The sequence below is a fragment of the Cydia splendana genome, chromosome 19, assembly GCF_910591565.1.
Source record: "Cydia splendana chromosome 19, ilCydSple1.2, whole genome shotgun sequence".
Lineage (NCBI taxonomy): Eukaryota > Metazoa > Arthropoda > Insecta > Lepidoptera > Tortricidae > Cydia > Cydia splendana.
This window is the reverse complement of record NC_085978.1, coordinates 7,294,568-7,309,904: the sequence shown is the minus strand read 5'-3', so window position 1 is coordinate 7,309,904 and position 15,337 is coordinate 7,294,568. Positions and strand designations below refer to the sequence as shown.

General features: G+C 35.3%; 1 protein-coding gene across 1 annotated transcript; it reads right to left on the bottom strand.

Moving 5' to 3' along the window:
• Positions 1 to 1,398: 1,398 nt before the first annotated feature.
• On the bottom strand, positions 1,399 to 14,888 carry LOC134800194 (cytochrome P450 4g15-like). Its single transcript, XM_063772685.1, has 11 exons — positions 14,856 to 14,888; positions 10,908 to 11,082; positions 10,352 to 10,458; positions 9,049 to 9,136; positions 7,997 to 8,179; positions 6,893 to 6,968; positions 6,223 to 6,490; positions 5,829 to 5,897; positions 5,077 to 5,251; positions 1,914 to 2,093; positions 1,399 to 1,588 (listed from the first exon to the last, which is right to left on the bottom strand). Exons 1-11 carry the CDS (start codon positions 14,871 to 14,873, stop codon positions 1,401 to 1,403), a joined length of 1,527 nt encoding a protein of 508 aa, XP_063628755.1. The 5' UTR covers positions 14,874 to 14,888; the 3' UTR covers positions 1,399 to 1,400.
• Between the last annotated feature and the right edge of the window lie 449 nt (positions 14,889 to 15,337).

Genomic DNA, 15,337 nt, shown 5'->3' with positions numbered 1-15,337 from the left:
AGGGTTCCGTACCTCAAAAGGAAAAAACGGAACCCTTATAGGATCACTCGTGCGTCTGTCTGTCCGTCTGTCACAGCCTATTTTCTCGGAAATACTGGACCAATTAAGTTGAAACTTGGTATACATATATATGTAAATTAGTGACCGAAAAATGGGCATGTAACGTAAAAAAAATAATTTTAAACATGGGGGCCATTTTTGGGGAGTAAATGAGAAAGTTTAAAAAAAAAAGTTTTTAAAACTATATTGTGTTATATCAAATGAAGGAGCTCATCTTGAGAATTTCAAATTATATTTAATTTATAATTTTAAAATATATAGGTTGAAGTTGAAGTTATTTAAGAATATATCCAAAAAATTACCATCCCCCCCTCCTTTATCTCCGAAACTACTAGGACAAAAATATTGAAAAAATTACTCGAAATAGTTCTTTACCTGTAATAAATAAATAAATAAAATAAAAATAAAGATTATTTATTTTCAGATTCCTGAGATCCATAGATTGTTAGTTACATGACACTTATGAAACTACATTAGTAAACTTAAAACATAAAAATACTTATTTTCTAGGTCATAAGACATGAAGGTCGGTATATCGGCGGAGAATATCCGAGTCCCACCTCTCTGCTATCATTCTCAGGATGCTATTTCAGCTCCCCCTCATCCACATCACCACAGATGCCGCCGTCTTCTTCCTTACTATGGCATAAAAGTACATACCTATAGATGACAGGAAAACCTATTAGAAAATTGCAGTCAAGCGTGAGTCTGACTCACACTTGGCCGGTTTTTAGTGTTCCGTACAAAACTTTGTTCACGGAACACTTATGGGATCACTTCGGTCTTGCAAATCAGTTAAATGCGTTTTTCTCAGAGACCGTTTGACGTAGATACCTAAAATTTGGAATACTTATAGCAATTACCACTACTCATATTGTAAATTAGTCAAAACTGCTTATTTTTTAATTGGTTTTACAAAAACATATAACATTTAATTATGTTATTGAATATCAAACAAAGGTTATGTACTTTGTTTGGTCTTAAGAATGCTAGTATTCATTCAAGTCATCATAATAGATGTTTTATTTTCATTGGTGAATCCCGGAAACATCTTCACTTTTTATAAGTATACATTTAAAATGTTGTGCAATTTTCTTTAAGATGCCATTAACATAATTTTTAAGGGTGTGGTGAAAATTTTTGGCAATACATTTAATGCATTCTAAATTACTTACAATAAGAAAAAAATATTTTTGTTTAAATGAATTTGTAAAAATAATTATACATTAATAAATTTGGTATTAAGGCTAATACCGTCCGGCGACCTGGGCCTCTTTAGAGGATAAAAAGACCTTGAGTTGTTTAAATTATTTATAATAAATTTATTGATAGCTCCAGATTTATGAAAAATTTCGGTCTCTGTTGTTCTTCGGCCTCGGATAGACCCTGAGTCGGTACCCGTCGGAGAAGGACACGGAGATGGCGACGTCGAGCGCCAGGTCCTCGAGGCGTCCGTCGGCCTCGAGCCGCACGTGCCGCAGCGTGCGCACCACCAGCGTTTTCACCATTTGTATGGCGTACACGCGACCTGTAACAACAAATTACTGATTAGATATTTTTGATCATTTTACGTATATTGCCTTTGTTTATGGACGAATGTACAGTAAAGGGTTAATTGGTTAAAGCAAATATAAGGGCCCACAGAATGCACGCTCGACGCTAACGCTGAGCGCCATACCTTCGTTTACACTAAATGCATGGTGGGCGACATCAGCGTCGAGAGTAATCGACGCTCCGAGACACTTTATAGGCTTCCTATTGGTAATCTACATGATCAAGTAGAAAATGAGAAGGCAGGTTTTCCATTTCTACTTGAGAGAGTGATCGATATTATTTTATTTGAGCCTTATTACCTAGACAGTCCATTGGGCCCAGGCTGTAAGGCACGAAGGCTATAGGGTCCCGCAGCTGCGCGTTCTCGGGCAGGAACCTACCCGGGTCAACTTTGTCAGGGTCCGGCCAGTATTTCGGATTCCGATGGAGAATGTGAATAGGAATCGCCAGAGAGGTCCCAACCGGCAGAGTGATTTTTCCTGTAACGGGTCAATTTTCAAATAGGCATTTTTTGCTGTCCCACGGCTATAACTCTAAGTCCATAGGACTAAAAGACTGGTTATGTATATATTTTCATCCAATGTATTGTGAATTCTAAATATAATGTACAACTGTACCTTAAGTATTATTTGTTTCTGACAAAATCGCATTTCAAGTTCCAAAAACGGCGAAATTTGCCGTTTTTTGCGTGTCCCAGTGGCGAGACACACCCAATAAAAAAATCATAACTTTGGATGTAGGCAACGTATTATGAATATCTTTATATTTTTATAAAGAGCATTTTCTAGACAATTGATCTAATAATCGATAATTTATGGCGTTATTTAATAAAACAGGGGAAGCCTTTTTATCGTTGTCCCACGCGGCACTTGTTTTGTTATGACTTAAAGATACCCCCCAAAATTTTATTTTTCTATTGAATAACGGTTAAATTAAATTTACGACGCAATAGTGCGGTTAGTTGGGCGTCGATCAACATCGAATGTGGACGTGGAAGCAGTATTATTTATATAAAAACAGGTAAGAATCTCTTTCGATATATTTTGGTACAACTACAACGACATTTGTATGGACGCTTAATATGTTAGTATAGAGTCGAAATAAAAATGTGTATTTTACAATAATAGTTACAAATACAGTGTTAAAATATATCGTAAACTGAATAAGTGAATCGGTTATATTGAGTAGGAAATTTCGCAAAAAAATATTATTGGCAACATTTGTATGGCGACATTTGTACGGCTATTTTGACCATATAAATGTCGATTGTGGTATACAAATGTCTATATACTGCCATACAAATGTCGAAAAGGTGCCATACAAATGTTGTTAGGGTCATATAAATGCCACAAAAACAATAAATAGTGCCATAAAAATGTTGATACTGCCATACAATATCGAAAAAATTCCATATACATGTCAAAAGCGCCTTACAAATGGCTAAATAGTGCCATAAAAATGTCGATATTTAAACGTCCATATCTAACTAACTATAAAAAGTAGAGTGGTGCCTCGTACAGTATATTTTTTGTTGTTAAAAACCCTTTCTAAAGCGATGATTATAAATCTGATTTTCTAAAAATAAAAAATTGCCATACAAATGTCGAAAAAACACCCTCTTCAAAAATTGACCCTAACATAATCATTTAACTTGAAATATTTTAGCATTTAATTTATAACAGACAGTTTGCAAAACTATTGATATGATCCGTTTAAAATAATTATTTACGATACGGATAGTAGGAAATTCGCAACGAGTTGTGAATTAGCTATTCACACGTGTATCATACAACGTTTTACAGTACATGTGGCTGTTTAAATTTTCGACATTGGCACGGAAAGTGCTATTGCCGCACTACTAGTAGTAGCACGGGAAAGTAGCAACATAAAATGTACTGTAAAGACATTTAAAATCATAAATACTGAAACAAACTAAATATTTTGTTTAAAAAAAATTGTCTCAAATATAATTATTTTACCGTTTTGTATCTTATAACTACAGGTAATTGACGCAGCTCATATCAATGATGTTGTTGCTATGTTATGGTCGTTATTAGCAAACTCTCGGCAGTAAAAGCTTGAGTAGATTGCTGTAGGTACAATACAATACAATACAAATACTCTTTTTCACCTCAGCAGCTCGAACAAGGGTACTTTGCTTCTTAAAAACAGTGAGCAAAATGCGATTTTGCTCACTAAGTCGTTTTGTCTCACTCAGTGAGCAAAATCGCATTTTGCTCACTGATGAGACAAAATGAGTGAGCAAAATCGCATTTTGCTCACTGAGTGAGACAAAATGTCATTCAAGTGACCTTTATAGTCAAATGTCATTTCAACATGCGGGGTCTAATACAAGTTCGATATACTTGGGTTCTATTATCTCTGTCCCTCTAGGTATGTTCTCACTGCTTAGGGTGAAAAATTTTGTGTACTACACGAGATCAAAGTTATTTACATCTCGTGCGCTTTTGAATCCCTTACTACGCTCAAGATTCTAAATTAGATTCACTCGCTACGCTCGTGAATCTATTATAGAATCTTTCGCTTGCACGGGAATCAAAATAAGCACTCGAAGAAATATCAAACTTTGATCTCTTGTTGTACAAATAACTATTTCACTTCTCATGCTCAAAAAGTGCACCTTTATGTCGTGCGTAGACGACATAAAATCGCATTTTATGCTCTAGAGCATAAAAGTAAAATTTTCTTCTAAGACTAAGGTAATCGGTCTCAACAGCCAATCAGTTAAAACATATTGCACAATTTTACTGAGCAATAAAATTGTGTAGATGACAAAACTTGTTATATTATTTTATTTTTGCTACAATTTATTAGAAATCCGTATTTTCTGTCATTAAATTTAGTAAATCACATAAAATAGGAGTCGATTATCGTTCGAAAATGCTCCGAAATGTTTGACTTGGCAGAAAACCTGAAACTCTGATCACATGTTGAAAATTAAAAAAAAAATTAAAAAGTTAGTTAGCGGAAATTGGTTATGTATTATGTTCTTTCGCTTTACGACAATTTCGTGGTGTAAATTGCCGTGAAAATATAATTATTTTCCTCGCAATCGAAGTGAAAAGCAGAGTGTACAACATGGGCATAAATGTCTACTATTATTGCACACCTCAATAAAAGAAGACAATACAAAAGAAAACAGAAATACAAGCAGAGGTAAACAACAGGCGGTACGTACGTACGTATCTTTCGTATAATTTCATCTTAAAAACGTAAATTGAAAAGTGATAGAAATTGAACTTATGTTGAAAAAACCTCAACTCAAACGGGTCGCCCCTCCCACCGAAATAGTCGAGCTCCGCGATCGTTATGCTATTTAGGGTCTTAGCTAAAATAGTTGTTCAACACCCTTGCGCTATAGAATATACAATCTAGCTAGAATCATAAATGGCTCAACAATCTTCTTTGAAATAAGATGTGAAAATATTGCAATGAAAATACCAGAATTTATAGTGATTTCTTCTTCGACTGTCCTCTGGATCATGGCCGCAATGGACATGCAGCGAAGAACTTCCTTGTAAACCATATCCAGGTAGTGGAGTGACTTGATATGCTCGTCCGTTATGAATTCATCGTCCGGGCCCAGGCGCTCTTGGATCTCGCTGTACACTTTATCCTGTGAAATTAGTTTGAATTTAAACTTTTTGCAACGTATAATATTTAAGGCTTCTGAGCATGGCACCTGGCACCAATAATTGCAAGCGGTTTGCATTACATTGCGGCATTTGATTGATCGATTGAATTCGTTGCAAATATGTACCTAGCCGACAGTTATCTATAATCGGATGCAATGTAATGTGTTGTATGTGGATGTTTGTTGTAATATGAGTGGAGCCCTTAAATCTTCGGGATAACTGTCATGATACATCGGTACATACTCGTAGTTGCTTTTATCGTGTGTCAAAGAAGGGCATAGATTTATGTAGATATATTATATCAGTATCATCACGTTCGTTTTTGTATACTTATTGTTTTGAGTAGTTTTATAGGCAAAGTATATATATTTGTGAAGGTAAATGTTTGGAAATATAATATCTTAGTAAAATACATCAAAAAAAAAATTAATGACGCCCTTTTCATCGCTTTGTTGACTGACAATTACCTTAAAGTGGCATCTTATAAAAATTAATGGATGCCTTTAAATATTAATAGGTATGTTATTAAATTTATAATCTCGTATTTTGGACCTTTACCTGCCACTCCGGTAAATGCGCTAAGTACAAAAGAACAGCAGATGCTATCTTTGCCCCGGCTTCTTGACTCTGTTACAAAAGACAGAATATAAAATTAACGAATTATGTTGTAATCGATGTACCTACACCAAAAGTATCTTTATGTATTTAAGTAGTATATAATAATTAAATGAATGCGTATGAGGTCTCATTTTTATTTTATATTGATTTCTTTGGTTTCGAATGCTACGCCTAAATAATCTTTTATGCTTTTCCCCAAGGTTAATGGGCAAAAGAATACCACAAGGCATTAGGTTTTTATAAATAAAATATAATAATATTTTGGTATAGCAATTTTGGGGCCAAAAAACATGGCTATGGGTTGAAAACATACCGTGAATATATAAATACTTACAGTAGTAAACAGAGCTAAAGTCTGATTCCTTATTTCCTGCTCTGTGAGGTATCCACTTAAGATGAGTCTGTCAACGATGCCTCGAACCTCCTCCTCTGTACTTTCGTTTCGCGCCAAAGCATTTTTTCTTTTATCCACTATATCTTTCGTCAAAATATGAAACTCCTTCATCATTGTATCTTCAAGCTTCTGAGCACCTGTGATCCAATAAATAAGCGGTACTTGAAGCCACCACTTAGTCATTTTGGCAAAATATAAACTGTACAGTCTGTGGAAAAAAATACAGATAAAAAATAAATAGCGTTGGTAATGTACAAATAAGCATGCAACTTTAGGTAGGTAATTGTTTATTAAATAAAGTAGTACATAAATTCGTCTTTTACTAGGGCGGTTTGATAAGTAACTTGGTTCGACCTAAAAACAAATGTGTTGAGGAATGTTGTGTACTTTATGAAAAATGTAAAGAACTCACTCAGTTGAGAATAAGGCTTCATCTAATTCGCGTAAGTATCTACTTTTATTCTTCTGCTAAATAAAACCATATCCTGAATTTCTATCGAACCAAGTTAATTCTCAGACCACCCTTGGAGTTATTTGCGAGTTTTACGACTTTAGCCGACTTTAAAATGATAGAATATGTATTTAGTTAGTATAAATATTAAAAAAGTACCTGCGAGTGTTTGAAACCACGTAATCAAGATTTGCCAAATTCAGTGTGTCATCTTTTGTGAGACCCATTAGTGTTTCTGTTATAAACGATAGGACACACATATAATGAAAAGCCATAGGTAGACAATAACACATAATTATAGGCATAATAAAACGTGATAATGAAGGGCGGGAAATCATCATTCAATCAATCAATCAATCTTCCATGCCGTATCCGGCAATGGCGCCTCCATCTACAATACTTATCCGAATTATGAAATCCCCTAATGTGGCCCTAAAAACCAAACTTTGTCTTTATGATGCGTTCACACGATGCGCAATGCAGTTGGCCAGAGTACATATATAATAGAAGCGCGAAGGGCGACATACTCCGAGTTTGCAAAATCACTCCTATTTGGGTCAAACAGATTACTGTGTTATGTCTTTCCTGTAGACATACACAAGAGTTAAGGGCTATAAAGGTTAATTTTCTTATTTAACCCTCATCCACGTGAAAAGGTCCTCCTTTTATTTAAAGAACTATGATAAAATCATTGCGTACATGCCCACAAGCTGTTAACTATTGCCCACAGGAGAGAAAACTAGTGTGTTATCGCGAACAGTACATTTTTCTCTCCTGTGGGCAATAGTTAACAGCTTGTGGGCATGTAAGCAATGATTTTATCATAGTTCTCTAAATAAAAGGAGGACCTTTTCACGTGGATAAGGGTTAAATAAGAAAATTAACCTTTATAGCCCTTAACTCTTGTGTATGTCTACAGGAAAGACATAACACAGTGATCTGTTTGACCCATTTATTCCATCTAGAAAAAATGTCTATGACACCCGTGGACAGACAGACGGACATGACGAAATCATTTTGGCGTCGGAACCCTATTGTTGTTTTGGATGACTCACGCTAGACCGGGACAGGGCCGGGCCGCAGCACACGGTGCTTCGTTTTCTATGGAAAGTACCACGTGATCACCGAACACCCGTCATAGAAAATGACGTGTCAGACGCAACGGCCCGGGCTCGGCCCGGTCTAGTGTGAGTCATCCTTCATGTCATGTACCTACGTAATGTAAGAATTAGAATAACGTATTTAATAAAAGAAATAACTTACGACAAACACACTGCGTAGTGGCGTCAACAACGTCGTGAAAGACGTCGAAGGTGTTAGCGTCGCGTGCGCAGAGCCGCCGCGCCAGCGCCGCCGCCTCCGCGTTGAACACGCGTCCGAACGCAGCCACTGCCTTCTTGTTGTACGATGGTGTCACTGTCTTCCGACAATGACGCCAATGTTCACCTGTGATGCCGATTTATTTTTATTTTGACGTGCATTTTGTAGCCATTTTTATACCCAGATGAACACCAAATTGCAGATTTTTAAAGTCAACTAGAAGTTGAGTACGTGCTCATAATCTAAGTACCTAATATATGAAATAGGGCAGTGAGTGATAAAAATACCGAATTTTGGGTGTAGGACCGTTTGAGGTTATATTTTTAAATTCTGGATGTTAGAGACACAACGTCGGTGCGAATAAAAAAATCGCCATGTATTTTTTAGCTACTTTTCAGGAGACAAAAAAAAGCTGTTTATTTTCCTGTTTGTAATATATTTGTTGCACCTGTATTTTTTTTCTGGTAGATCAATGGTTTTACATGATACTTATGAAGAAAATAAACAGTTTTCTTCGTAAATTTTTACAATATTAATTATTGTAAACAGAATTTTGCTACATATTTAGCGACTTACATTTGGTTCACTTAAAATCGTCATGTGTAAAGTTTACACATAGTGATTTGTTGCCAAAGTAACGTAGTACGATAAATGATACATAGCGGATTTTAGGGTCAATAAATCGCCATGTCACCACCCTCACCCTCGACGGAAAACAAGGCATTTAGTTTCGTTATGTGCTAAAAAATCACATAGCTGTTTTTTTTACATAGTTTGTTAGTTATTTCCAAAACTAATAAAGATATAAAAAAAATATTGATATAGGTCGACGGAAAATTGAAAAAGGAATTAAAATATGCCAAAATAAAAAAATCGTAAAACAACACATAGCGATTTTTTTATTCGCACCGACGATAATTTAACCGTGGTTTGTAAGAGGTAACTAAGTTTAATGCATGAATAAGGGGGTAAGAGTAAGACTATATTTTACTTACCTCCAGTTAGTATTCCAGTGCCTATCATGGGTTTCATGAAGTTGTAAACAGGCCCTTTTTTGGTGACTTTGTTACTCGTTAGAATCAGCTGTAAAATAATAAAGATACAATAAGTTATATTACATCCCATTTTTTGTAATGTGGCTTCATAATGAAAACTTCATAATGTATTAGCAAAGATATATGTATTATATAACTCCGTATACGATGAATAAAGTCTAAGGAAAAAACGTGCCTTGGATATCAAGAAAAAGTCATTCTCGGATAGATGGCGCACACACCTTTGGCCTATGGTCGGCTAGATGGCGTTGACGACACCGTTTCATATTTAACAATTTTAACAAATAGGTATCAGTGAAAGAACGCGGGTCGAAATGATATAAAAATAATAAAATCATTTTTCCATATATATTTTACAAAATTTACTATAACAGGACCCCTCTATACTACGAGTATCTATTCTCTTTGGTAGTAGTAACCCTCTTAAAGTCTTAACCTCCTAAGAAAAAGGTCCAAAATTTGCCAGTGAAATTTGACTATACCTAATGTAGAGAATAGAGTTGATGTGATTTTGTTTAAAAGTGGTAGTGTTTAAAATTGAACTGTTTCAATAGAACATGATTTCATTGAACTTATGCGAGCACAATAAGTAGGACCGTGAGCGGAGGTTAACGAAACCTTTTACCTATCTTGTAAAACAAGAGAAAGTCAAAAAAACGAGTTATATCTAAAGAGACTTCCATATTAAAGTCTACCATGTCACGCTATCAAAAGAATAATAAAAATTACAATAAAAAAACCCCAATTGATTCGGCGCGATTCGGGAAATGAATTATAGATTCACTAGATATGAAATAGTAAAGATATTGTGACGTTCGACGGCAAAAGGTACCTTATGGCGGTTGGCGCTTACGCTATTATTAACGCCACTCCAATATTATTGCGGCCGCCATAAGGTACCTTTTGCCGTGGAACGTCACATATCTTCACTATTTCATATCTAGTGAATCTCTAATTCATTTCCCGAATCGCGCCGATTACCTAAGTTATTCAAGCTAGGAACAAGATAACTGTACAGATCCCATGATTATGTACACATCAGTACACCTTATAAAACAAAGCCCCCCGCCACATCTGTCTGTTTGTGTGTTTGTATGTTCGCGATAAACTCAAAAATAATGGATTAACATGCGGTTTTCACCTATCAATGGAGTGATTCTTGAGGAAGGTTTAGGTTTATGTAATGTATAATTTGTTAAGGTTTTGTGAAACCCGCTAGTTCTAAATTAAAGCCAATATTTACCTTTATATCTTCCGGGTTAGAGACAACTATGTTCAGCTCTGGCCCCAACCAGAATCTCACGTACTCGCCGTATTTGGCTATAATATCCGCAACCAATTTTAATTGTTCTGTAATAAATGACATTGTTAAACATAATAGTAACTGAGTTTTACCAAAAGTATTTTGATTTGATTAAGTGGCCCTTTGCGCATTCCAGGGTTAGGCAATAAGGCGTTACCCGATTAAGTATATACAGTACAGTTTAACCGTGTAGGTATAAATAAACGTTTAACTTTGAGTTAGTTGGCTAACACTAGATCGCGCAAGTGGTCCGTAGTTCCGGAAGTAATTTCTTTTTTTTTTCATTTGAGACCTTAATATTATTTGAAATGATACATAAGGGAAGTCAAATCAAACCTCTGTATACGATAACTCTTGAAACGGGTTACCTAATACTTTCACTACTATGTTTCATGTCTGAGTTATGAAAGTTTTGCTAGAAGCCTTAAGATATTCAAATGTGCTGTACTATTTAACAAGGGTAAAATAAGCCAGGATAACGCTTTCGATATCTTACCATTAGGCTTAGCCATGAAGAGCAAGGCATTGCCCAGCAGCGGCAGCGCCGGCGGGCCGGGCACGCGCGCCGCCAGCTCCAGCCGCCGCAGGTTGCGAGCGCGCCACCGCAGCCACAGCAGCAGCGTCGCCAGCACCGCGCCCAGCGCGGCTGTACCGCACCACACCATCATTGTCTAAGCCAACCGAGAACAACCATTAATGTGGCAATCTTTATGTGAGTTAGCGAAAAATGGATTTCATAAAAAAATGGTATATAAGTATCTCCTAGTACTATACCTAAGATGTGGATACATACAGTCAGCCAAAGTATAATTATCTAAACACAAATAATTTTGCTGAGTGTACATTTATAAATTTGTTTTTTTTTTAAGCCTCTGCAGCGGTGCAGCGAAGGTGAAATACTTATACAGTAAAACCTGGATAATTGCAATCTCAAGGGACCGGCAATTTTTTGTCAATTATCCAGGTTTTTCATTTAAGCAGGTCGTGCCAATTAACGAGGTTCAAAAAATCGTTGTGTCAATTATAGAGGTTTTCATTAATAGAGGTTGCGTTCTGACAAATTTCTTTTATGGAGGTGCAAATAACCATTGAAAGTAGATTTACAAGCTTACGTTCTGGGTTTCTGGTCTATATATTATATAACTTGCACTTTTATACTACCTACATTAATTACTGCTTTATTTTCTTATTAATCATTTGGGTTTAAAAAAATCCTTGAATTGTAGGAGAAAGTTTTATTGGAATGTAAACATCATACTTTGTTTTTGATTTAATCAAAACTATTTCACCTACTACAGGCTGTGATAGATACCCAATAAATAAATTGAATTCTAGATGAAGATTTAAAATAGAATGATCACTGCTATTATAACTAAAATATTGTTTCTGCTCTCTACAACTACATTATTTCAATTACAGAGGTAAGTAATAAGTAAGACTCGTTTCAATAATAGAGGTAATAAGAAGAGCTAAAATAACGAATTTTTTTAGCAGAGTGTCAATTATAGAGGTCTTAGTTGCGATGTAGTCAATTACAGAGGCAAAATTACGAAAACCGCTAAAATCTAAATTGCAATTATAGAGGTTCCAAAATTTCAATTATAGAGGCCTTTTGGTCTCAAGGGACCGGGACCGGACCTTTGGTTGCAATTATTGAGGTTTCCCATTTATCCAGGTGTCAATTAACCAGGTTTCACTGTACCTACAATAGCCGCCGAGAAATATTGCAAATCAGTATTTTGAAAGAGACTCGACTAATTTCGATTACGTAAAGAGTTGTCGCACACTATCTTTGTACGGTTTTTTATAAAATGTCAATTAATATTTAAAGTTTACATGGATATACTCATTGTTTTGACTAGCGCCACTTGCACCATTCTACTAACCCGGGATAACTGGTTAAATCTGTAGTTACCATGGTTACTAGTACAATTTGACACTAGGTTAACCGCTTAACCCCGGGTTAGTGTGATGGTGCAAGTGGCCCTTAAAGTAAGTATTAAAGTCCATAAACTGGCAAAAAGTGCAGGATTTATTGCCGGGTGCTACGATACGTATATGTATATACTCGTAAGTCCATCTAGCGATTAAAATATTAAATATCAAGACAACGACAAAACATATAGGTGCCTATTATCATCCCTAAGTATTACTTCATCATCATTTACAAAAGCTCTTCAGATTACCCACATAAGTTTGTCTATAAGGACCGAGATATTACTGATAGTTTAGAAATTTGTAACCTATTTAATAAATACTTTAACTCCGTTTTTGTAAAATCTAGTAATTCTGATACTATACTTACTAACGAGAATCCTAATTCACCCTTAAATATTAATTCAATAAAAATCAATTCTGAGATTGTTTTTCAGCAACTAAAATCAATTAATGTAAATAAAGGGGCGGGGGCGGATGGAATACATCCTCTTTTCATTAATAAATGCGCAAAGGAACTGACAATCCCAGTAACGTATATTTTTACGAAATCATTAACGTCGGGAATTTTTCCTGACCGCTGGAAACAAGCTTTAATAACTCCTATACCCAAAAACAATAGAAAAGACGATGTATCCCAATACCGTCCAATCTCAAAGTTATGTATATTTGGCAAAATATTAGAAAAAAATAGTTGTTAATGACCTATCCTTTGCAGTTCGCAACTATTTGTCTCCAAATCAACACGGTTTTTTCAAAGGTCGTTGTGTCGAATCCAATTTGGTCTCCTTCACTGATTTTTTACTAACCGCACTAAATAACAAATGCCAAGTTGATGTCGTGTACACGGACTTCTCCAAGGCTTTTGATAAAATCAGTCACAGAATCTTATTGGAGAAGCTCTGGAGTGCCGGAATACATGGCGACTTGTTCCGATGGATCAAGTCATACATCACAAATCGCTCACAAGCCGTTTCGATCAAAGGTTTCATGTCAGATTTTCTTTACATTCCTTCAGGTGTCCCGCAAGGGTCGCATATCGGTCCACTGCTGTTTACACTTTATATAAATAATATTGGTGATGTAGTTAGCAGCAGTCATCACCTGTTATATGCTGATGATGCAAAAATTTTTAAGATTATTAACACAGTCAATGATTGTTGCGACCTTCAAGCCGATATTAATTCTCTGTCTGCATATTGTGAGAGTAATCAACTATTTCTTAATCCTGATAAGTGCAACATTGTCACATTTACACGTAATAAAAATCCAATAACATATAATTACATATTAAATAATCAACACATAAACAGGGTTGATAAGGTCCGTGACCTTGGGGTTATAATAGATGATAAACTTACATTTAATAATCACATAGATGTTGTTGTTCAAAGGGCTTACAAACAACTTGGTTTTATATTAAGGGTTTGTAAGCCTTTTCAACACGAAATGACATACAGGATATTATACTACAGTTTAGTCAGATCAATCCTAGATTTTGCGTGTATCATTTGGAACCCTTTCTTTAAGTGTCATATCAATAGGATAGAACGTGTGCAAAAGAAATTTCTTAAGTCCATCGACTTCCGTATGGGACGGGGTCGGAAATCATATAAAAACAGTCTTTCTCACTATGGATTGCTGACACTTGAAGATCGTCGAGCACAGTTTGATATAATGTTTCTTTACAAAATCATTAACAGCTTTATTGACTCCCCCTCACTTCTTGGTAGGTTATTATTTAAGACACCTCAACGCACTGCACGCCATAAGAAACTATTTGCTATCCCTTTCTCTCGTACAAAATATTGCTCAAATTCTTATTTCAACCGTTGTCTCAATTATTATAATATAAATGTATCCCACATTGATCTATTTTCGTATAAAACCTGTGAAAGTTTTAAAAAACAAATTATTACTCACTTTAAATTGAAATTATAAACAATAACAAACTGTATATTTAAGTAGGTAACGATAATTAAGGATAAAATAGGTATAATTGAAAATAACTTATGTATATTAGTTAGTATAATTTATGCACTCATTGATAACTTTGTTATTTAATGATAACTTTGTTTTCCGCTTACTGCTCCTACACTTAGATTAAAAATTGTTTTATTAAGGTAGGGCACTCAAGGTCTATTAACACATATAATATTATTATATAAGTTTTTGTACAAGACTGTTTGTTGCCTAAATAAATTAAAAAAAAAAAAAAAAAAAGCTTCGTCGCTTTCCAAAAAAATGCACGAGTTACTAAAAAGAAATACCTACTTGATTATTGTAGGTACTACTAGTAGGTACTATAAAGCACACTTTTAATATTGGAAAAGTTTCCTCGATTTCACCAAATATAAAATAATTTTCAAAATCGGCCCAGCCGTTCTCGAGAAACCGAGGAACACACATTTAAAATAATATCCCGGGAATTTGTGGCCTGCTTCGTAATTTTGAAGTCGGTTAAACTGTTTACTGTCGATTGTTATGATTATGAATTTAATCTACTTACATGAATGGAATTGAACATTTCAGTCACTGGACGTAGTAAGAATATACATCGTCACTACCAGTAGCTCTAAATGAGACCTTATCACTGCACCAGCAAAACGGAATGTGTGAGGAGGAAAGAAGCACACGTTTACGTCATTACAGCGGTTACGAAGACATACGTACAAATGTAGTCCACAAATTATTTTACATCGTATTTTCACGGAAACGTACGAACGTGTCTTGCTATTGCAGTCAGTCTCGGTACAAAAAGTACTGAGGTTGACTGAAGTAGCATGATAAATACGAACGATTCTGAGAAAATACGATGGGAAACAAAGCCTCTGTACGAGTGTGAGACGAGTACCTACGTATCATCACAGATATATTAGAGGTTTTAAACCAGGGCTGTAAGGTATGGATATTATAATGCAAGTCACTTTCCACTATGTACATACGTCTGTACTTTAGTTACTTTCTTAACTTCAGGCCAAAATCAATAAC